This window comes from Ictidomys tridecemlineatus, chromosome 3, assembly GCF_052094955.1.
Source record: "Ictidomys tridecemlineatus isolate mIctTri1 chromosome 3, mIctTri1.hap1, whole genome shotgun sequence".
NCBI lineage: Eukaryota > Metazoa > Chordata > Mammalia > Rodentia > Sciuridae > Ictidomys > Ictidomys tridecemlineatus.
In genome coordinates this window covers 134,992,723-135,012,275 of record NC_135479.1, presented here as the reverse complement: position 1 = coordinate 135,012,275, position 19,553 = coordinate 134,992,723, and the positions used below count along the sequence as shown (strand labels likewise).

Sequence of the window (19,553 nt, the reverse complement as noted above, 5' to 3'; positions counted from 1 at the left end):
TGGGTCTCAGTTCCCTAAAGATCTCTGAGGGTCCTTGAGGAGACAGATGATGACAGGACCTTGAAGAGAAGAAAAGGAGGAGGAAAAGAGAAGGGGAAGAGGAAGGAAGGAGAAGGAACGTGTGTAAGTAGGAATGGAGGCGGAGTTGGAAATGATTTCAATAAGATATTGGGGGGGCGTTAAAAGTGAAACTGGAGCTCTTGCGGGGGTCCATTTTTCCTTTTCTGGCGTTTTTTATGTTTACTCATCCATAGTAATTTGAGCGTTACTACGGAGTGAATGAATGAGAAGCCTGACCAGCGAGGAGAGAAATGAGAAGAAGCGGCAACCTACGTACTTCTGATCATTCTCCAGTTGTCCCATCATCGCTGGCGGGACTGTCCCGCCAGCAGCGCCATGGCCAGAGACAACTCCTGCGCACTGGGTCGCGCTCCTTGTGAGCCGCCCCGAAACCGCCAGGGGACGCAGCGCGGCTGTAGCAGGGGGCGGAGCTGCTTTAAATCGCGGCGCCCAGCGGTTGCGGGTCTCAGAGCCTGAGCCTGGGAGCAGCGGCCACTTCTTGCAGCCGAAGTCCAGGGCTAACTTGGACTGGGACCCTGATCCGGAAATAGAGCCTCTCTAGCAGCAGCACAGCGAGCAGGATTCCCCTCAATAACTTGGTTGGAGCGCCCCGGCTACCATCGCGAGCCCTAGGTGCGCACCTGCAAACTCTCCACTTTCTGCACCTGCCACCCGGAGCTTGCGCGAGCGCCTGAGCTAGCCATGGCCAACGCGGGGCTGCAGCTCCTAGGCTTCATTCTAGCCTTTCTGGGCTGGATCGGCACCATCGTCAGCACTGCTCTACCCCAGTGGAAGATTTACTCCTATGCTGGAGACAACATTGTGACCGCCCAGGCCATCTACGAAGGGCTGTGGATGTCCTGCGTGTCGCAGAGCACAGGGCAGATCCAGTGCAAAGTCTTCGACTCCTTGCTGAATTTAAACAGTGAGTGTATCCCCTTCTCACAGCAGCCACCTACAGACCCCAATTCCCCCAATGGCTCCCTTATGGGGTAGTGACCCTGTTGTGTTCTGTGATTACATGATTATCAATCTTCAGGTGATCAGATCTTCTGATCACCTGATTTGTTGTGAGGGATTAGAGACAACCCTGGTTTTGGGAAAAGGAGACCCGGGCCTAAGCCCTAGTTTTGCCTCCAACTTCCTGGCACACTTTTCTGCCCCCACTCCCACCCCTGCTCCAGGTGTGGTTTCATCTTAAATTCTTATGAGGGTGGGTGGAGATTGGAAAAGTGAAGGCCATGTTTGAACTTGAGCTCTTAGGCCTCTTCTGGACATTCTGATTCTGGGTAACTTCAGGATTGGTAAGGTTCTGGCAAGAAAATGGCGTGCCTTGTGTAGCTTTTACAGTGTGCAAAATTAAATGCATGATTCCAAAATATCAAATAAGGAAGTTAAAAGAAAAACTTTACTATGACTTTTCATGGTAAGGGTCACTTTCATAACCTGTTATTTCCCATTTTTAAAATCATGTAAGTGCGCAGAAGCCCCTCTCAAGACTCCTTAAAGAAGCCTCTTGGTATTTGCACAAGAGATTTAGTTTTCAAGCCCTAGGTGTTCAGAGGACGTGGACCATATAGTATTATTTTAGAGAGAAGATTGATGGCAAGTGGGAAAAGGACAACAAGAAAGGAGGCTTTTGAATGAGTTCCCCAGCATACTATGAAGGACAGTAGAAAGGCCTGGAAGAGAACGCTGGAAGAGTGGCAGCTTATGAAAGCAGAGAGGTCACCTAGGGAAGAAGAAGAGAGAAAGCAAGAGAGAAGAGTCTCCTTTTCTCTTGCTTAGTGCCTGAGCCTAGAAACTCTTATCAAGCTCTTATCAAGGACTTGAAGGTTCACTTCTCATTTATCAAGTTAGAAAGGATTATGTAGAGGGCAATATTTATATGGATGTTGGGGAGAAAGATGACAAAATGGCTTTTTCCATCTCTCTCCTTTTTTAAAAAATGAAAAGCTTTTGAGTGCCTTGTTAGAGAAATCGCTAAATCCCCACTTAGGTAATAAACTTTCATGACAGGATGATCTCTCTTGAGCAATCACATTTGTTGTTGTATACCATGTGTCTGTTGTGTCCTTTAACCAACTTGAAGAAAAGCTTCCTCAGAAAAATAAGACTGTCCACCAGTCCCCAAGGCGTGCCCAGGGTGAGCAGCTTGGGACTGCTCAAGTTTACTTCACTTGCTTTGCCCACCTCCAATGAGGAATAATGATTGATATAAAATGTCAGAAGCCATGTGGTTTAGAGTTATTAAACCTGCTTCAGACCTGATTGAACACCTGGAGAATTTAATCGATGTGTATGGTGGTTTTGTGTGTTGTCACTTCAGCTTTTCAAGATTCCCGTGTCATGATTCTTTTATATCAAAAGTAATCTATAAATTTAGTAGTTGTGTATTGTTTATAGCCCTTCTGTGATATATTTCCAAAGTGAACAATTGAGAGTGAATCATTGAATTGTCCCATGGAAAGAGAAATACTCTTGAAGGAAAAGGTGTCAGTCATTTTTGGCAGATGGAGAAGGTACTAAGGACAATTCCAGAGAAGTCTCAATATCAATTTCATTCCTTTAATCAAGATTGTTCATTTTCAACATGTTTAACTGGTATAAACTTAAACGACAAAATGGAAAAAGATTGATTCATGCTGTAGATACTCAATAAGATCATCCTTAACCATAATGCTGTGTTTAAATGTTTCATTTTAATTAATTTCTTGTTAATATAGTTATTATAGTTTTTAAAGCTGTGGTGGAAGCAATACATACTTCCCTCTCGCATGCGTACAATTTGGAGACTTCTGGTTTGTGCCTTCAGTGAGAACAGATTCTCCTTTCTGCTTTGGTTAAAGCCATGGTTTATCCAAGATGGAAGTAAGGCCTTTCTCCCAAAACCAATTCCCAGGAGAGGGAATCTTGACTCACAGGTTCTTTCTCCTAACTGGCCAGTGACTCACTGGATGCTTTTGGATGGAGCCCAGGAAATCTGTCTCTGTTTCTCCACCTGAGCAGTGATGCTCACGCCCACCTGATGAGAAGATCTGGGGTGGTGACACACTGACTGGTTTTGGTGTAGTTCTATGACATATAGAGATGAAAAGGACTCTCTGTGTGCATTAGTAGTGTGCCTCATAAAAGCTTATGTTTCATGAAATGCTTTAAGATGAAAGCTTGACTATAGGTTTCCTGAAATTGTACCTTGCTATCTTTGCCAGTAGAGCCCATTTAGCATCTTAACATTCCACATATGGGAATTTCTCAAGGTTTTAGCACTGAACCTTGTTTCTGTGCTTTAACTGGTATCAGTTGTCAAAAACATGTGATCTTCAGGAAGGATCTTAAGGAACACAGTGTGCTTACACTGTATACAGAATGTACTCTATATAATGTAAGCCACGAGAGACAGCAGAACTTATTTTAGGTAGTTCTAACCAAGCAGTTTATGAAAATGAAACTGAGGAGGTACTTCTGGAGAAACACCTGTCACACAATGTACTATGATTTATAGGGGATAAGACAACTTTCATTGTACCCTATTGTGATGTCCATTGACATTGACAACTCTTGCAGCTGAAAGTGGAAATTTACGTATACAAAGGAGAGTATCAAACATAATTGCAGCATACTTTTCTTAATTAACCTGTACATTTTGCCTTGTTTTAATGAAATTCTCAACATTTGGAGAAGCTAATGCCTATTTTGCATGCTTCATTAGTTGCTTCTTCTTACTTGACTTTAATAGCTAGAACTATCCAAAGATTGGGCTGTCTAGGGAGGCTACGTGTTGGGAGGTATCCAAGCAGAGAATAAGTAAGCACTTTGTAAGAATGCTGTTGGGAATATCCAAGCACCAGACAAATGGGAGGTTAGGCTAGACTCTTTAAGTTTCATCTAACTCTGAGATTCTGTAATTTGTTTATAAGCTACACTAGCCTGTTAAACTTGCTCTGCATGAATCCACTTGTGTGTAGGTGTGCTTAATGAGTATTGGTTGTCATGAGGTTTCCCAGCACTCTCACCATGATGTCAGACTCAGGCAGAGAAACAAAATCACTGACTTGGGCAGTCTTTGAAGCATGGATAGAGAGGAGGGCACTTATGCTTCTCTAGACTGCTTTATGCCTACGAAACCAAGGACATTCAAAGGGCAATTGTCGTGCAGATGTTTCAAGAGTTAGTTTCTGACTATTAGAACGATGGAAGTGTAATAATTTTTAAAAAAAGCTTAAAATAAGAAGTTCTTAATTCTTAACCTGGTTTTGCATTAAGTAGCAATTATGTATGATGGATAGGGATCCACTTGACCTCTCTTAGCTCAGGTGTTTTCCCACACGTAAAATGAGGCAAAGTAGGAGGAACCAAGATAAATTCACTATTAATGTGTCCATTCAAAAATGTGAGCACAGCCCTAATCACACTCTTAGGGATATAACTGGGATGATCCTGCGGTGCCTTCCAGGGCCAACTTTCTATTGCTAACTTTAATGATGGAAGAGGAAAAAACTAGTGGCAGAACACAATCCTAAAATGATGAGTAAGTGACATGGAGGTGATAGAAGCCCAAATTTAATCATGAGGCAATTTATTTAAGAAACAAACCAAAGAAAGGTAGCAAAACCTCTCAGAGCATCCTAAAAAGTGCAAAGTCCTCCCTCATCCTGGAGTTACTGACTTCACTTATGTTCTGAAGTCACAGGAGCTCATGCACCAATAAAATGGAAATGCTAACAATGATTTCTCTTGTGAAACTTTGAACATCAGTAAAAGTGAAAGACTAAGAAGTTGAAAAAAATAGGAATATAATCTGTGACAGTCTTGAAGAGCTTTTTTAATTGTAAGGGAGCCAAGAGCATTTTTCTTCTTGTCACACAGTGGTCAAATTTTTCTTTTATTCACTCCATTCTTAGCAACTACAAAGAAGGACTGTGTGAGGATACAATTAGAATAGAAATTTATTTTGTTTATGATATACACTCTGTAGGGTAAGAATATGGTAACATGGTTAGTAAGTAGCATAAACAATGTCAAGTGTTTACATGTAAAGCTTTAGAAAAAAAATCCACATTCTTGTCTGTACTTGTCTTTCTACACTTAGGTTGATGAATCTAAGTGCAGTAGATCAGTACCATGCAACTCATTTCTTGTCTTATAAGTAGAGATCTTTGTAAGTATTTTTTAAATTATACTTTTAGGTTGAAAGTGGTGAGAACTCCTTAGGGGGTCTTTAAGCTCAAGATTACCAGTCTGGCTAAGTATAATTAAAAGAGTGCCTTCTCCATTTACTGCTGAATAATGAAGAGAAACAATAGCATGACTCTTTCAATGATTGCTAACCAAATTCTCCACAGACAACTTTAGTTAGTTATGATATTCTACAGGTATCTGCAAATTTAAAGTTCCAGGAAAGGAATACACTAGATTTGATCCAACCAGCTCAGAGTTAATAGCACAAATCTGTATTATATCTCTCTGATTCAAAATATGATTTTATAACTTTTAAACATTTCTCTTAGTATCTCTGCCCTGCCCTTTGTCATTCTAATAAGAAAAAAAATGAATTTCATCTTGAGAGCTCATTGGAAATATAATTTAAAAAGTTAAGAGTATAAATGTTTCCTCTCTGCATGAGTTTTTAGCTTTTAATGACCTAAAAATCTGGCTTTATGTATAAAGATTTTAGCATCCAAAGCTCTTGAAGGAAGTGTTTCTATGTATTATTTCAAAGACTAATTTAAACAGAAGAATATGTATTTTATGTATGATATTATTACAGTTTAAAATATAAAGAAAGATACTGCTCTAATTCAAATTCTTCTTCGGGTATAGATTTTCAAGTATTATACTCAGTACTATGGATGGAAATATAAATAAATATCTGACTCAAGTCATCTAGGAGCTTACAGCTACATGTCTTAGGTCTCTGACTTAACAGCCTTCCACAAGAACTTGGTCTGAAGAATTCATCTGGCTCCAGCTTAAAACTATGCAATGTAGATTTGATCTGCACATACAAGTCCTCATAACTTGTAACACAATATTGCTTAACTTGACTTGAAATCCATTGTTACATATGCCCAGCTAGTGAGTTTTCATGCTGTCATGATTCTCAGTGTTTGTGTATGTGTATTTATTATTTTTATATTTTCCTTACATATCACTGTAGTTAAGAACTCATCCAAATTAGTGAAGAAAGATGAGATTTTGTGTTTGATGCCAGCTAATATTGTAAAATACAAAAACCAAAAATTTACAAGTCAATGGCTGCCAGGCTATAAATGGAAGATATTTCTTTACAAAACAATATCCTACACTATTGTTTTGTCACATTTTTATAAAAACCGAAAAAATTAGCCCCTTGATCTCCATGGTGAATGTAATCAGAAGTTTCATTTTCTCCATTTTCTCCATCTTTTTTTTTGTGTTAAACAAATAACACATTATTCTATAAGAAAATGAAACACTGCAGGACTATTAGCAAGCATAAAACAGAATATCCTCCTCCTTGGAAACCTTGCAAAAGAAGTGGTACAACATGAACCAAAGGCGTTTTGTTGTTGTTGTTGTTGTTGTTGTTGTTTTGTTTTGTTTACTTGTTTGTTTTTATAAAGGGGAGAAATTTAGATTAAAATTGTGAATTCTAGGTCATTCTAGGCAGATGCGATGGAACCTGGAGTAGTTTATAGGTGTGTAAGCCTTGCTTAAAAGTTCAGAGGTTTTATACAAGCCTGACTCAGAGGCCCAAAGCCCAGTAGACTCCTCATGAAGGATGCCCTGTGCTTCCTCAGCGCTAAGACCTGCTGTTTAAGTGGCTGGTGCTTTTACTTGACAAACAGAAGTATGATTATTATATAAGCTAGGTAACATTTGGGGCCCTACAACTTGAAAACAGTGGAAAACTTGGAAAGAGATCAGAGAAAGGAAGAAAAGTCATTAATAGAGGGTTGGAAAGCTGAGTATGTATGATAAAATAAAGAGGAGGTGGCTGTAAGATGTAAGAGGTTTTACATATTTGAAGGGCTATATAATAGGAATATTTTCTGATTATATGATCTAAATACTGAGGGTAAAAACATGTCACCCCTTGCTTTAAGATCTTCCAGTGACTTCTGAATATAGTTGGAATAGACTCCAATCCTCTACCCTCACTTTGTAATAAACTCTTTATAATGCATGCCTTCCTTGCACCTTGCTGAACTTCATTTCCCTTTCCATATCTTATTGTCTTAGTTTTCCCAGGACCCAGGGCCCCCTTAGGATGCGGGACTGTTCGTTTTAAAATGAAGACAGTCCTGGGACAGTTGACCTGAATAGTCACCTTATCCTCTAGGTACCTGTGTTGTTTTTGCTGCTTTTGGCCTCTGCCTGGAATCCCACCAAATCTGAAGTCCGTGTTATGGATGAGAATTGAGTTATCGTAATTTTAGTTTTCTTTCTAAGTAATGATTTTCTTTGAAAAGGCTATTCGTGAATGATAAGGAAGTAGTATACATCTTAGTTATGGAGTCCTTGGTACTTTCCTCTTCATACCACAGTATGGTTAGTGATTCCATGCAAAAAGTTGTGCACTGACCTTGTAAGCAGCTTCACTTCCTGTAAACTGTGGGCTGGGGAATATGTTTTGATTCCTCAGTTTCTTTCCCGCCTGGAATATTGAGCTAGGGGTGTGGGTGGGTGTGTATAGATGTTTCTACACACAGGGAGGTAGGAATGTTAAGGGGAGGCAGAGAGTATCTGTTTCATTTTCTAATGAAGTCAAGCAAGAAATTATTTTGGTTTACAGAATATCACTCAGATACTATAAAAATACCTTTGATGCTACTTAGAAAGAGATTAATATGATTTGTCATAGATCAATGATGACAAGAATAGAAATGTCAATAAATTGAAATTTAATGATGCTTCAGAAATGTTTAGTTTTAATTTTGATCAGTAGCCTAAGTTATCAACCCTGAAGATGCTGAGACTGAACCTGGGTATAAATTAGATTTTGAAATTCAAATTTTTTCCATCATCTCAGCCACTTTTGAAGACCAGAAGGAGCCAATGCTTCTAACTAAATAAAATCTAATCTGTCTAGTTCCCCCTCCTCATTTATTTCAAGTCTTCACCTTTATGCCACAATGATGGTCTGAAGTTTCTTCTCTTTAAGAGATCTATCGACATAATCTCTCAAACCTGACCCTGTCTATTTGATCATGACTTAGTAAACCAAAAACAATACAGGGAATTAGAAAATTAGTGGAATCCTGAGAAATACCAAAATGAATTATTGTGTCTGTTATTTTATAACATGACAGGTGAAATAGGTGGAAAAAACTGGTTAAACTTTTGAATGTGAATATACTACTATGTTCCAAAGTAACTTCTTAAAGTTTATTTTGTTTTTTTAAAAAATGGGTTTTGTATCCTCCTTCTAGTCACTAGAGATACAAGTGTGGCTTATCCAGCCATGATAATCTTTGTTAAAATTCATATATGTTTCATATTCACTACTTTTTCTGAAGCTTGATGATTGTGGTGTAAAGTTGGTAATAAATACCAAAGATGCATTGTAAGCCATTTAAATTCAAATAGTAAACATCAAGATAATATGTATACTTGTTATTTCAGAATTAAAATACTCTTAATAAGGATTAAATAGACATTAGTTTAGCTAAAACTGTTCAGTTAGATCATTTCTTATTTTTCCAGTTGATTTTGAATTTAATTTTTAAAACAATGTTAGAGCCGCGGAGCTTCTGTTCAGCATTCAACATAGGTGTTTTGTGTTTTTTTTTTTAATATTTGTTTATTTTGTTTTGTTTTTGAGAGAATAGTGTAGTCTGCCAGCAGAAATATCACTAGAATGGTGGCCATCTAGCTCCTACTTCAGTTTCTTCCCTTCCTTACAAGACTAAAAATATACTTGGTTTCCTACCACTCTTTTCTTGTTAGTTTAGGCAAGTTTTTAAAAATGTTGTAAATATTTCCTTTCAGGCACTTTGCAAGCAACCCGTGCATTGATGGTGATTGGAATCCTGCTGGGACTTATAGCAATCTTTGTGTCCACCGTTGGCATGAAGTGTATGAAGTGCTTGGAAGACGATGAGGTACAGAAGATGAGGATGGCTGTCATTGGGGGTGTGATCTTCCTTATTGCAGGTAAGAGAGGCCTGCCTCCGTGGTTCCTATTACCAATATGGATTGAGATTTAGTTTTTGGTTTCATTAGGTTTTGTTGAATGAATTGCACTTAGAATTATTTTCATCTCTTTAAAATCTGCAGACACAGACCTATCGTCAGTTGACTCTTCTGTGAGAGCCAAATGAAAATATTATGTATGTGCTCACATGTCAGTTCTATTCGCTAAGGTTTCAGATGCTCACTTGTTTGTTACAACCAGTCTCTCCCCAGTTGAAGAGAGATGTTTGCTACCTAGAAAAAAATCAAGAACAATTTTATTAATTTAGAAAACATCTCTTGTGTCTCCATAGATACTATGTTAAAAATGATGGGGAATAGTGAGAGGAAGCATAAATCACTGGGTAATCATACAGGTCTGTGAAAGATAGACAGGATTTGGATTATTGGAGATAAATGAGGACAACATTCCATATAGAATTATATGGAAGGTATAATTCCAGAATAAAAAGTAACTTGTAATTTCAGTCTCAGAAACTTCCTCAGGCATGCAACTCATAGGTAGGTGCACATGGTCTATTTGAACAGCCAAAAACCAAAGTGTTCTCTCTCATGCATTAAAGATGAGTAGATATAACCAATTTTTTTGAAAAAGAGAAGGAATATAGAAATTCATCTGTCTATATTGATGAATTTTCAGAATTGCAATAAAAGATATTAGTTTCTTTTTAAATTTATTTCTTGATAGGTAAATTTGCACATATTTTTCATATACATTGAAAAATAAGTAAACTGAGCTAATTAACATCTTGCCTCACATAGTTACTATTTTTGTGTTAAGAACACTTATATATACCTTCTTAGCATTTTTCAAGAATACATTAATTGTAGTTAGCCTTTTGTACAATGAATCTCTTGAATTTATTTCTTCTATCTAACTGAAATTTTGTATACCAATTATTTCCTTTGGACGAGAAATTATGAGCCATTTTATATTTCATTATCAACATTTTATATTTATGTTGATGGCATAGGTGTTTTAGATGAAGTGATTTCTCTGATATTAATGGATAAAAATGTTGTGTGAAACTGAGCTTGTGCTATAGAAAGCAATTTGACATGGCACCCTCAGCAAATCATTCCATTGTACAGTGTTGCTCTGGCCAATAGGGATTTGGGTGTTCTGGTCCATTCTGAGACAGGTCCTGCTCTTTCTGCTACTAGACGCTTATTTTAATTTTGTTCCAGCAGAAACTGTAAATTTTCACTTTGGTCAAGTGGAACCTATAAGAATTCTCATCTTTTGTTTTTAAGCACAACTAATAAGAACAACAGTTCTATTAAAAGTAGCTTAGCATACTAAACTATAGGACTGCAGTACCTTTGAAGAAAATCTTGAATAATATGAATTTGCTGGATTTCTTCTAAAAGGCATTATTTGTGCCAGTGACCTTGAATAATAAATAAATAAGATGTCATGAATAGTTAAACTATGCCTAATTCCAACTTAATATTTTTGTATATCTTAACAGAATACTTGGAATAAATCATATATAAATCAACTCTACTATTGGTAATACTAAGATAAAAATGTCAGCACTATTGTTGAGATTTAATTCTTATAAAATATGTTCGGATTTAATGGGCTCAGTGTTCCATAGTGATTAACAGCCTTTTGTTTTGCATTTCTGTAGGTCTGGTTATTTTAGTTGCCACAGCATGGTATGGCAATAGAATTGTTCAAGAATTCTATGACCCTATGACCCCCGTCAATGCCAGGTAATGCTATTCAAGCAGAAAATAGTTTATTTTCTCAGAGAAATGCCCTTCTTATGTTCAACACAATCCTGCTAATGCCATAGTTCCTCAAATTTGCTTTCAAAAATTGTATGAAATCTTATGTCAAACTTGCAAACAATTCAAATGACCTGTGACTCGTGTTAAAATGAGTTTGATAATTGCTTTAACAGCCTGTATTGATGACAAAATGCACTTCAAAGTAGAAAAGTTCTGGGCTGTGTATTCCCCAACTACATGGGGCATCTTTATTTTTTTTTCTCCAAATATGAACAAATGTTAATATATTTAAAATTTTCTTCTTGAAGTGTATTCTGATGTTTATAGCAACTAACTATGATTACTTGTAATGCATAGTTTATTATGGCTTAAAAAATAGTACTACCATAGTGGTTAATGAATAATACTTTATTCTTAACAGTTATTTTTACATGTAAAGCCATGTTGTGGTGTATTTTTCGAGTACTTTGAGATATACCTTTGAAGTATTATGTTCCATTACCACTACAAAATTGACTTTATAAAGATCATCTCTTTTATTACTACAAACCATACAAGTTAAAGAGCAGATTCTTGGTCCTCACCTGATGACACACTTTGATCAGGGATAGCACTGATTGTCTCACTGTCTTCACATCTTTAAAGCTTAATAACTACATTCAAAGTCAAGATGTTAAAATGTAATTATTGTTTGTAAGTCCTAGGATGAACAAATGAAAAATCTCAGTGTTTTCAGAGATAAGGTGTGCTTCTTTTTATATAATCTCCCACGTACAGAAGAACACAGACTGCAATGATTATGTTGGAGCCTGTCCCATAAGACTTATGATGCAGGAACAGAAACTTATGGAGGTCAATAGGACAAAATTTTACCAGAGAAGTCATACCAGTAGTGCATGTGAAAGCAGTTTATAAGTTGCTGGACACTATGCACTTTTTGTTTACATGCTCACACATGATCCTGAAACCCATCCAAGGAAACAGGAGGAAGAAACTATGGGTGAGAGGTGAAGTTGCTTTCCCATAATTGCAACAGTTGGGGGTTTGCATCAGGATCCAAACCCAGGCCTTATAACTTTTAGATCTAGTTCTTTTATCTCTATTGTCCATAATCAGTCACAGATACTTGACCCTAGGAAACTGGCTGACTTAATACATCTTTGAGCTATGGACTATGCAGCAGTCTTTTTATAAAACATAAATTTTAGATTTTAGTTTACATAGTAGGATCAACTATTAGAAACTCTAGTAGTTTCTACTCTAGCAAATTTTTTAAAAATATGATTGATATTTGATAGCACCAATTAATAAGTTATAGACTAAGAACTGTGGTCTAATCCCCACAACTGAAATATATAAGCATTGCTTTACAGGTCTCCTATACATGGAAAAAATCTTTGGAAATATTCATGTAATTAAGTTGGTGTTGTAGGTCGTATTCCTGCTGTACTATTATAAATTGTCAATAATTGCAATGTAAACATTCTTGTGTTCACAGACCTTAAAGTACCTCCCAAGGAATCAAGGGAGGGGTGTAATTTCACTAAAGAAATATAATGTGTATTATATCATTTCCTTCTTTAGAAAAATTGCCAGTGATTCGTTGACTAACATATGCATTGTGTCTCTCCTTAGATATGAATTTGGCCAGGCTCTGTTCACTGGCTGGGCTGCTGCCTCGCTCTGTCTTCTGGGAGGTGCCCTACTTTGCTGCTCCTGTCCCCGAAAAACAACCTCTTACCCAACACCTCGGCCTTATCCAAAACCTACACCATCCAGTGGAAAAGACTACGTGTGACAGAGGCAAAAGGAGAAAATCCTGTTGACACAAATACAGAATGGACTTTGAAATACTATCATTGACATTACGATCTTAGACTTTTGACTATTGTAATCTGAACTGTGGTTTTTTTTTTTTACAAAAGAAACCATATTTTTATAAATATCCATGGCGACAAGTAGCTTAGTCTTATTTTATCTTCTTTTCTCAGTGTCAGAGGGAAGCCCTTTCCATCGTTTTATGGCTTCCCACCAAGTAGTCATGGGGGAGGGGTGCCCCTTAAATATGTACAGATATGTATATATACTTGTTTTTCTATAAAAAATCAGACCATAAAAACTCTTATTGTCATTATGTTGGTATTCGTACACTCAGAGTGTCTCTAAAATAGAAAAAGTATATTTCATTTTAACTAAATAAGCTTATTAGAATATTTTTCTTCCTTTTTCTTCATGCCTATATAATAGGTTGAATATCATTTAGCCCCTGCTATCAGCTTTTAGCATCTTTGCTGTAAGGCCAAAACTACTGTATCAAATATGAATTCTTCCTGTGTGCCCTTTTCATATACTTACTTTATCTTATTTTTCCATGATCTTATGGCACTTACTTCTTTATCAGCCCTCGCCCCCCAAGCCCACTTTTCTTTATGTTGGGCTCTTTTCCTGAATCTGCTAATGTATCTGGTAGAATACATTTTCAGTCGGAAAGCCAATAAGAATCTGTTACAGTTCAAAGCTGTGGGAACAAATCCTTCTGCACGACCAGACGATATTTTTCTGTTAACCTTCCCTCAAGATCCCTGTACTTTGACCTACGGCATTTTTGTTTGCTTCGAAAATATTTGTTTCATGGAATGGCTGTGCTGCTCACCTGAGTGTCATAACACAGTTTTATTGATTGGATTTTTAAGATACTTATTCACAGTCCCACATCCCCCAAACTACCTTTTTTCTTCCTCCCTCCTAAGCTACATTGTTTTTTCATATGTAATTATTATATAGTTTACCTCTTCCCAGAGAGGTGTGGTATGTTTATCTGAACAAAATGCTAGACTTGCTGGAGTGATAATATGGTGACAAATACTCTCTCTATAGCTGTGAGCAAGTCACTTAATCTTTCTACCTCTTTTCCCATCTGTCAAATTGAGATAATTATGCTTAACCAGCTGGTAAAGGTTAATGGGAGTATTAATTAGTTGATATGAGTCTCATTCTTTGAACATGAAATATGCCTAAGTAGTATTTTTCTTTGCTCAATTAGCAGCTTTGAAGTTGCTGAATAAAACCTACACACAGCCTTTGCTCTGTGTAGTAGCTCCTTTATTCTGCAGGTCCATTTCCTTTCATTCTGCTGGGCTGAACATTTTGTTGGTGCTCTGTTCCATTTGAACAACTTCTCCAACCTTTCTAGTCTGTAAGAATGCTACTTCACATGAGCAAGATGATGTAATGGAAAGGGTGTTGACTCTGAGGTCTGGAGGCCTGGATTTGAATCTCAATGCTATCAATTATTGCCTTGAGTTTGGGCAAGACACTTGGCTGCCCTAGATTTATTGCTTCATCTCTAAAAAGGGGTTTGTAATTCCTAATCTGCCTACATCACGGGGATGTTGTGGGACTCCAGTGAGATGCAATACATGTGAATGTGGTTTTGTAAGGTGAAATGTGCTGTACTAGGGAAAGAATTAAGAAATTTAAGTGCATAGTTTCAGCGGTTACTTTTAAAAGGAGGAAAAAGAAGAAGAATATTGACATGGGTCATTTGCCTTAATCAGTCTCTTGAGTGGTGAAACACTAAAGTGAAATTCAGTTCACTAAATAAAAAGGATCCTGAGAAAGTCCTCATTTCTTCAGTCAGATGGACTGATGCTTTTGTAGCTAAGCAGATGCAAAGGAGGAAACAGAAACCTGAGTGTTTGGGAGTCTTTGACACATAAACTGTAAGGAGATGTGGAGATTATTTTTTAAGTAATACCTTCAGTGTTCTTATTGTCAGGTGGCAGCTAACAAGCACTGCAGGGTAGTGGGAATGGTACTTCATGCTAAAAGCAAAGGGAGAAGTTATCCTGAGTCTTATGAGGATTTGGACCAAGCAACTTTTAGCATGTCTTCTAAACCTGTCGATCTATGCTTCTAGATGTTATCATTCAAAGAGCCCTTGCCTCATATATAAAGCCTGATATGTTGTGTAAATGCATATGGAAACCTATTGCTAAACCCCACAGAAAATCAATAGTCCAAAGATCCAACAGAATTTTTGTGATAGAATTTATCCAGTTTTGATATTTTTATATTCTGCTACCACACCTGGAAAAGGCCAATAGATATTTGGCGGGTTTGTAATGGGAATTTGTATAAAGCATTGCTCTTTTTAAATAAACGATGTTTTATAATTAAAAAAAGATTTGTGGCTTGTTTTCTAATAACTTATTTCAATATTGGTATGCTTGCCAGAGGAGGTGTCCTAAGACAGGATCTGATTCATCATGTGCTCTTGGGAAAGAACTACAATACCTTTGGGCCATACCAAATATTCTCCTGCCTCTACTCACTAGGATGCACCACCTCTCTCAAACTGGGCTTCTTACACAGGCTGATAATGAAGAGGTACCTGTAATTATTCACAATTATTTATTTTTCATCCATAAGAAGGGGAAGTACATCAATGAGTGAATGAAGAGTAAAAATCAGGCTAAAATCCATTGTTGTTTTTATAATGATTCTTATCAAAACTACCTGTTAGGAAAGCAGGTGATGAAACTCATTGCTCACTATCTTAAAATATCAATAAATGAGCATATATTAAGTGTGGCTTCTGCCTGAGTAATTTTCATATTTATGAGACCAAAGGATGTGAGCAAAGGATGGCGCTATACTGTGGACTCAGGCATCAGTATGATCTGTGAGGGACCAAGATCAGGCTTTGATTTCAATTCTCCTTAAACAGAATCCACACTCTGTTTCTCCAGAATTTAAATCTCTAAGGGTAAATTCCAGGCTTGTGAAGTTGGTGGAAATAAAATTCTTAGGTGCTCCTGATAAGAACTGGAAGAAAAGCTGGATTGTAAATGACAGCAATGAGATATTCATCTCTGTGTGCACTCATCCTGAATCTGAGTGCCAATATTCTTACAAACTGTCATTTTTCCTTCCTCTTAGCACTTTCTATGTATGTCCAGATTCAGGTATAATGCCATCTTGTTCCCATATTCCTGTGTGTTTAAGCCTGTCATTAATTCTTTTTTTTTAAGCCATCCATTTATTATTTATTTATTTCTTACATACATGACAATAGTGGAATCATTACATTCATAATTATCCATTCACAGCACATGATCTGGTTGTGGATTTTTTTCCTTTGGGGATGTAGCTCATGCGATAGGTTCCTTCTTTTCCTTCCTCCTCACTCCACACATTCCGTACTTACCCCCCAGCCTGTCCTAAAATCTCTTCATTTAACTGATGGCATGGAAACCCTGATGGAAGTCATGACAAGTTCTGGGGTTACATGGGGACAGCTTGCTGAGGACCAAACCCAGGCCATCAGGAGTTCTCTGTGCTGGACCTCTGAAAATCTCATGGAATTTTGCATACTTGCCTTCTATTAAGATCTTTTCCCCCAAAAACAGCTGATATTGGCAATTAAAAAACAGATGTGAATGTATAAAGTTGATATTTACTGAATTCCTACCATGAGCCCAGCTCTATTAAATGGAGGCAGGCCAAAGGAGGTATGAAACGAGTAAGACACAGTCCTGGGCCTGAGCAGCGTGGAGAATGTTTAGTTGAAAGAAAGCACTGGTTCTGCCACCGATCAGATCAGACTTGTGAGCTATCCACTCAGTATTTCCTCCTTTGTAAAATGAGCACTTAGATCCATGCAGTGGTTCTTCTCCATAACAGGAATTGAGAATCACCTATGTGAGCTTTTGAAATTTTCTAATGCCAGGGCCCTACCCCGTATCAGGGGAATCAAAAACCTCTGAAGGGAAAGTCCTACTTTGAGCTTCTCTTTCAGGGAGGTGAAGACCAACATTTCTCACATCTGTTCCAACCAGGTTTTTCTGTTACTCAGGTAAAACGACATCAAGCCCCATCATGTCCTAGTCGTGCTTCTCAGGTCACGTGCTGATCTATCTTGAACTTCAAAGAGAAAAGCACAAAACTACGGCCACAATCTGATCGGAGCAGAAGAACATGTTAGCCAGTTGTTCAAAGGAAGAAATATATTAAAATTAGATTATTCTGAATACCCCCAAACAAATCCTAACTTAGGACAAACTAACCTAGGGTAAGATGGGATGCCTAAGATCTGCACTGTTAAAGGGGCTGCCTTATAAGCACCTGTTTTATGGGTTTCTTCACGCTTGTGTATTCCCACTGCTCCCTCTAATGTTCAGAATATATTCTTTTTCATCACAGCAACACATTGTCTATTAATAAACTATTCTATTTTAAAGAAACAAAGTCAGAGGGAAGAAGGCATTGCTCTTCTTTGCTCCTTTCTCATCTCCCCCACTTCCCCTTTAAATTTTGTGGTTTTAATTGTAAAAAGGACTGGAGAGAAAGGATACTGCGTATGCTGAAACTCAACAATGTGCTGTGGAGAAGGGGATAAGATAAAGGGTACTCATTTTGATAGGCATTTTCATAGGGCACATTGTGATCACAAATGAGGAAGAGGATAACTATAGATAGAACTGTCAGAATCAGATGCCAGGAAATATTGGTGTTTCACCTACGTCTTAGATTTTTACATGCCGAGGTAGGTACGAGAAGGGAAATTCCAGGAAGGGAAATTCCAGGCAAAATCAGCAGCTTGAGCACATGCGTCAAAACATGAAACATCACTGCCCATTCGGGGAAAGTGATAGAAAGAAGGGGGAGGAAGGAGGAGGAGGTGGAGGTGGAGGTTGTAGTGCGAGTGGGACGAGGTTACTTGCAAAAATAAGGCAGAGAGAAGAGAATTGATAGTGGTCAGCCCCTTCCCAGCTCTCCCCCTGCACACTCCTTACTAATTTCATTACTGTTGGATAGCAGGACAATAATTCCAAACAGGATTTAACTAGTGGGGCTTAGGCTCTTAGGCCTGGAGAGAATTCCACTTAAATATTTTCTAAACCCATATGTAAAACCTCAAGAGATAATGCTAATGATTTCACTTACTTTGTAACAGAAAAAGCATTAGAATTTCTCTAGAATCAAAGGAAAGTTTAAGGACATTTATACCAGACATTGTGTGTGTGAATGTGTGTGTGTGTGTTTTATTGTCTAGCATTGACTCCCTCTCCCATAATGGCACTACGTACGGTTTGTTTTAGAAAAACATCCTATTTTACTTTCCATAGGTGTGATTCAGATGGCTCACCCTACCCCTGACCTCCAACTTTGAGACAGGAACATTATTCTGTTTCATATTCCCATAGAGCTATAAGCATCTCTATGAATATAATTACAGAATATATAGGACAACTGCAAAACAAACAAACAAACAACAACAAAATTTTGGTTATGTATACGCAACTTTACATCTTTATTTAAAGTGGAGTGTCTAATGGATTCATCTTATGACTCTTGATCTTCCTCTTGAAGGACAATATTTAATTCAACAGCAAACTTTGTCAACTCTACCTTCAAAATTTATCCTGAGAGCCAGGTGTGGTACCGCACATCTGTGATCCCAGCGACTCAGGAGACTGAGGCAGGAGAAATGCAAGTTCAAGGCCGACTTGAGCAACTTACCAAGAGATCCTGTCCAAATAAAATGAAAAGGGCTCACAATGTAGCTCAGTAGTTGCTTAGTATATGTGAAGCCCTGGGTTCATTTGTACTGACAAGTACTGACTGAAAAAAAAAATCATTCTGAACCTGACCATTATTCTTCACTTATTCTGGTAGTCTAAGCCACTTGGATGAGTGGAATAACCTCCTAACTGACCCTAACTCTTCTGATCCTAATTTGCTATGTCCTACAGCCTGTTCTCCATGTTGCATCGGGAGAGATACCCTTAAAGACGATTTGGATAATTATTTTTGTCCTTCTACAGATTACAACCTTTCAGGATTTCCAACTGACCTAAAGTAAAATCTGATACTCATTACTTTCTTTTCCACCCTTACTCCCAACCAGTGTCCTTCTAATATCATCCTGCCCTAGCTGGTCTCCTGGCTTGTCCTGAGACACAACAAACAACTTCCTAAACTCATGGTTTTTCTCCCAGAAGAATCTCAAATATTTGTGTATGAGAAAAAACTTGTCTTATCATTTTCTATCAAATAGTCCCTCACCATTCTCTATTCCTTCCCCTTACTTTTTCTTTGGAATAGAATAAGAATGGCAAGGCATTACATTTTTTATTTATGTGTGAGTATGCTGCCTGACTGTTCTATCAGATGAATGTTTAATAGAAAAGGGACTTTTATATGCTTATTTAAAAAAACACTTTTTTTCATCATGATATCACAGATACCTAGTAAAGAGTATATGACCAACTGTCATTTGGACCAATGGAACTGTAAGGGAAGAAAACTGTTTCCCAAGAAGTTGGTAGCTCAAGAAAAGAAAAGTCGGGCGAGTTGGTTCACACCTGTAATCCCAGAGGCTGAGACAGAAGAATCTCGAGTTCAAAGCCAGCCTCAGCAAAGGTGAGGAGTTAAGCAACTTAGTGAGACCCTGTCACTAAATAAAAAAATACAAAATAGGGCTGGGGATGTGGCTCAGTGGCCAAGTGTCCCCAAATTTAATCTTTGATGCCAACCCCCACTCCAAAAAGAAAAAAGAGAGGGGAAAAAGGTCT

The 19,553-nt window shown here is 37.7% G+C and overlaps 2 protein-coding genes across 6 annotated transcripts in view; one reads left to right on the top strand and one right to left on the bottom strand.

Annotated features, from left to right (window-relative positions):
• Positions 1 to 19,553, bottom strand: part of Cldn16 (claudin 16) — a 166,877-nt gene that overhangs the window by 92,243 nt on the left and 55,081 nt on the right. The window lies entirely within an intron of this gene.
• Cldn1 (claudin 1) lies at positions 507 to 15,158 on the top strand. Its single transcript, XM_005330970.5, has 4 exons — positions 507 to 985; positions 9,034 to 9,198; positions 10,872 to 10,956; positions 12,610 to 15,158. Exons 1-4 carry the CDS (start codon positions 763 to 765, stop codon positions 12,770 to 12,772), a joined length of 636 nt encoding a protein of 211 aa, XP_005331027.1. The 5' UTR covers positions 507 to 762; the 3' UTR covers positions 12,773 to 15,158.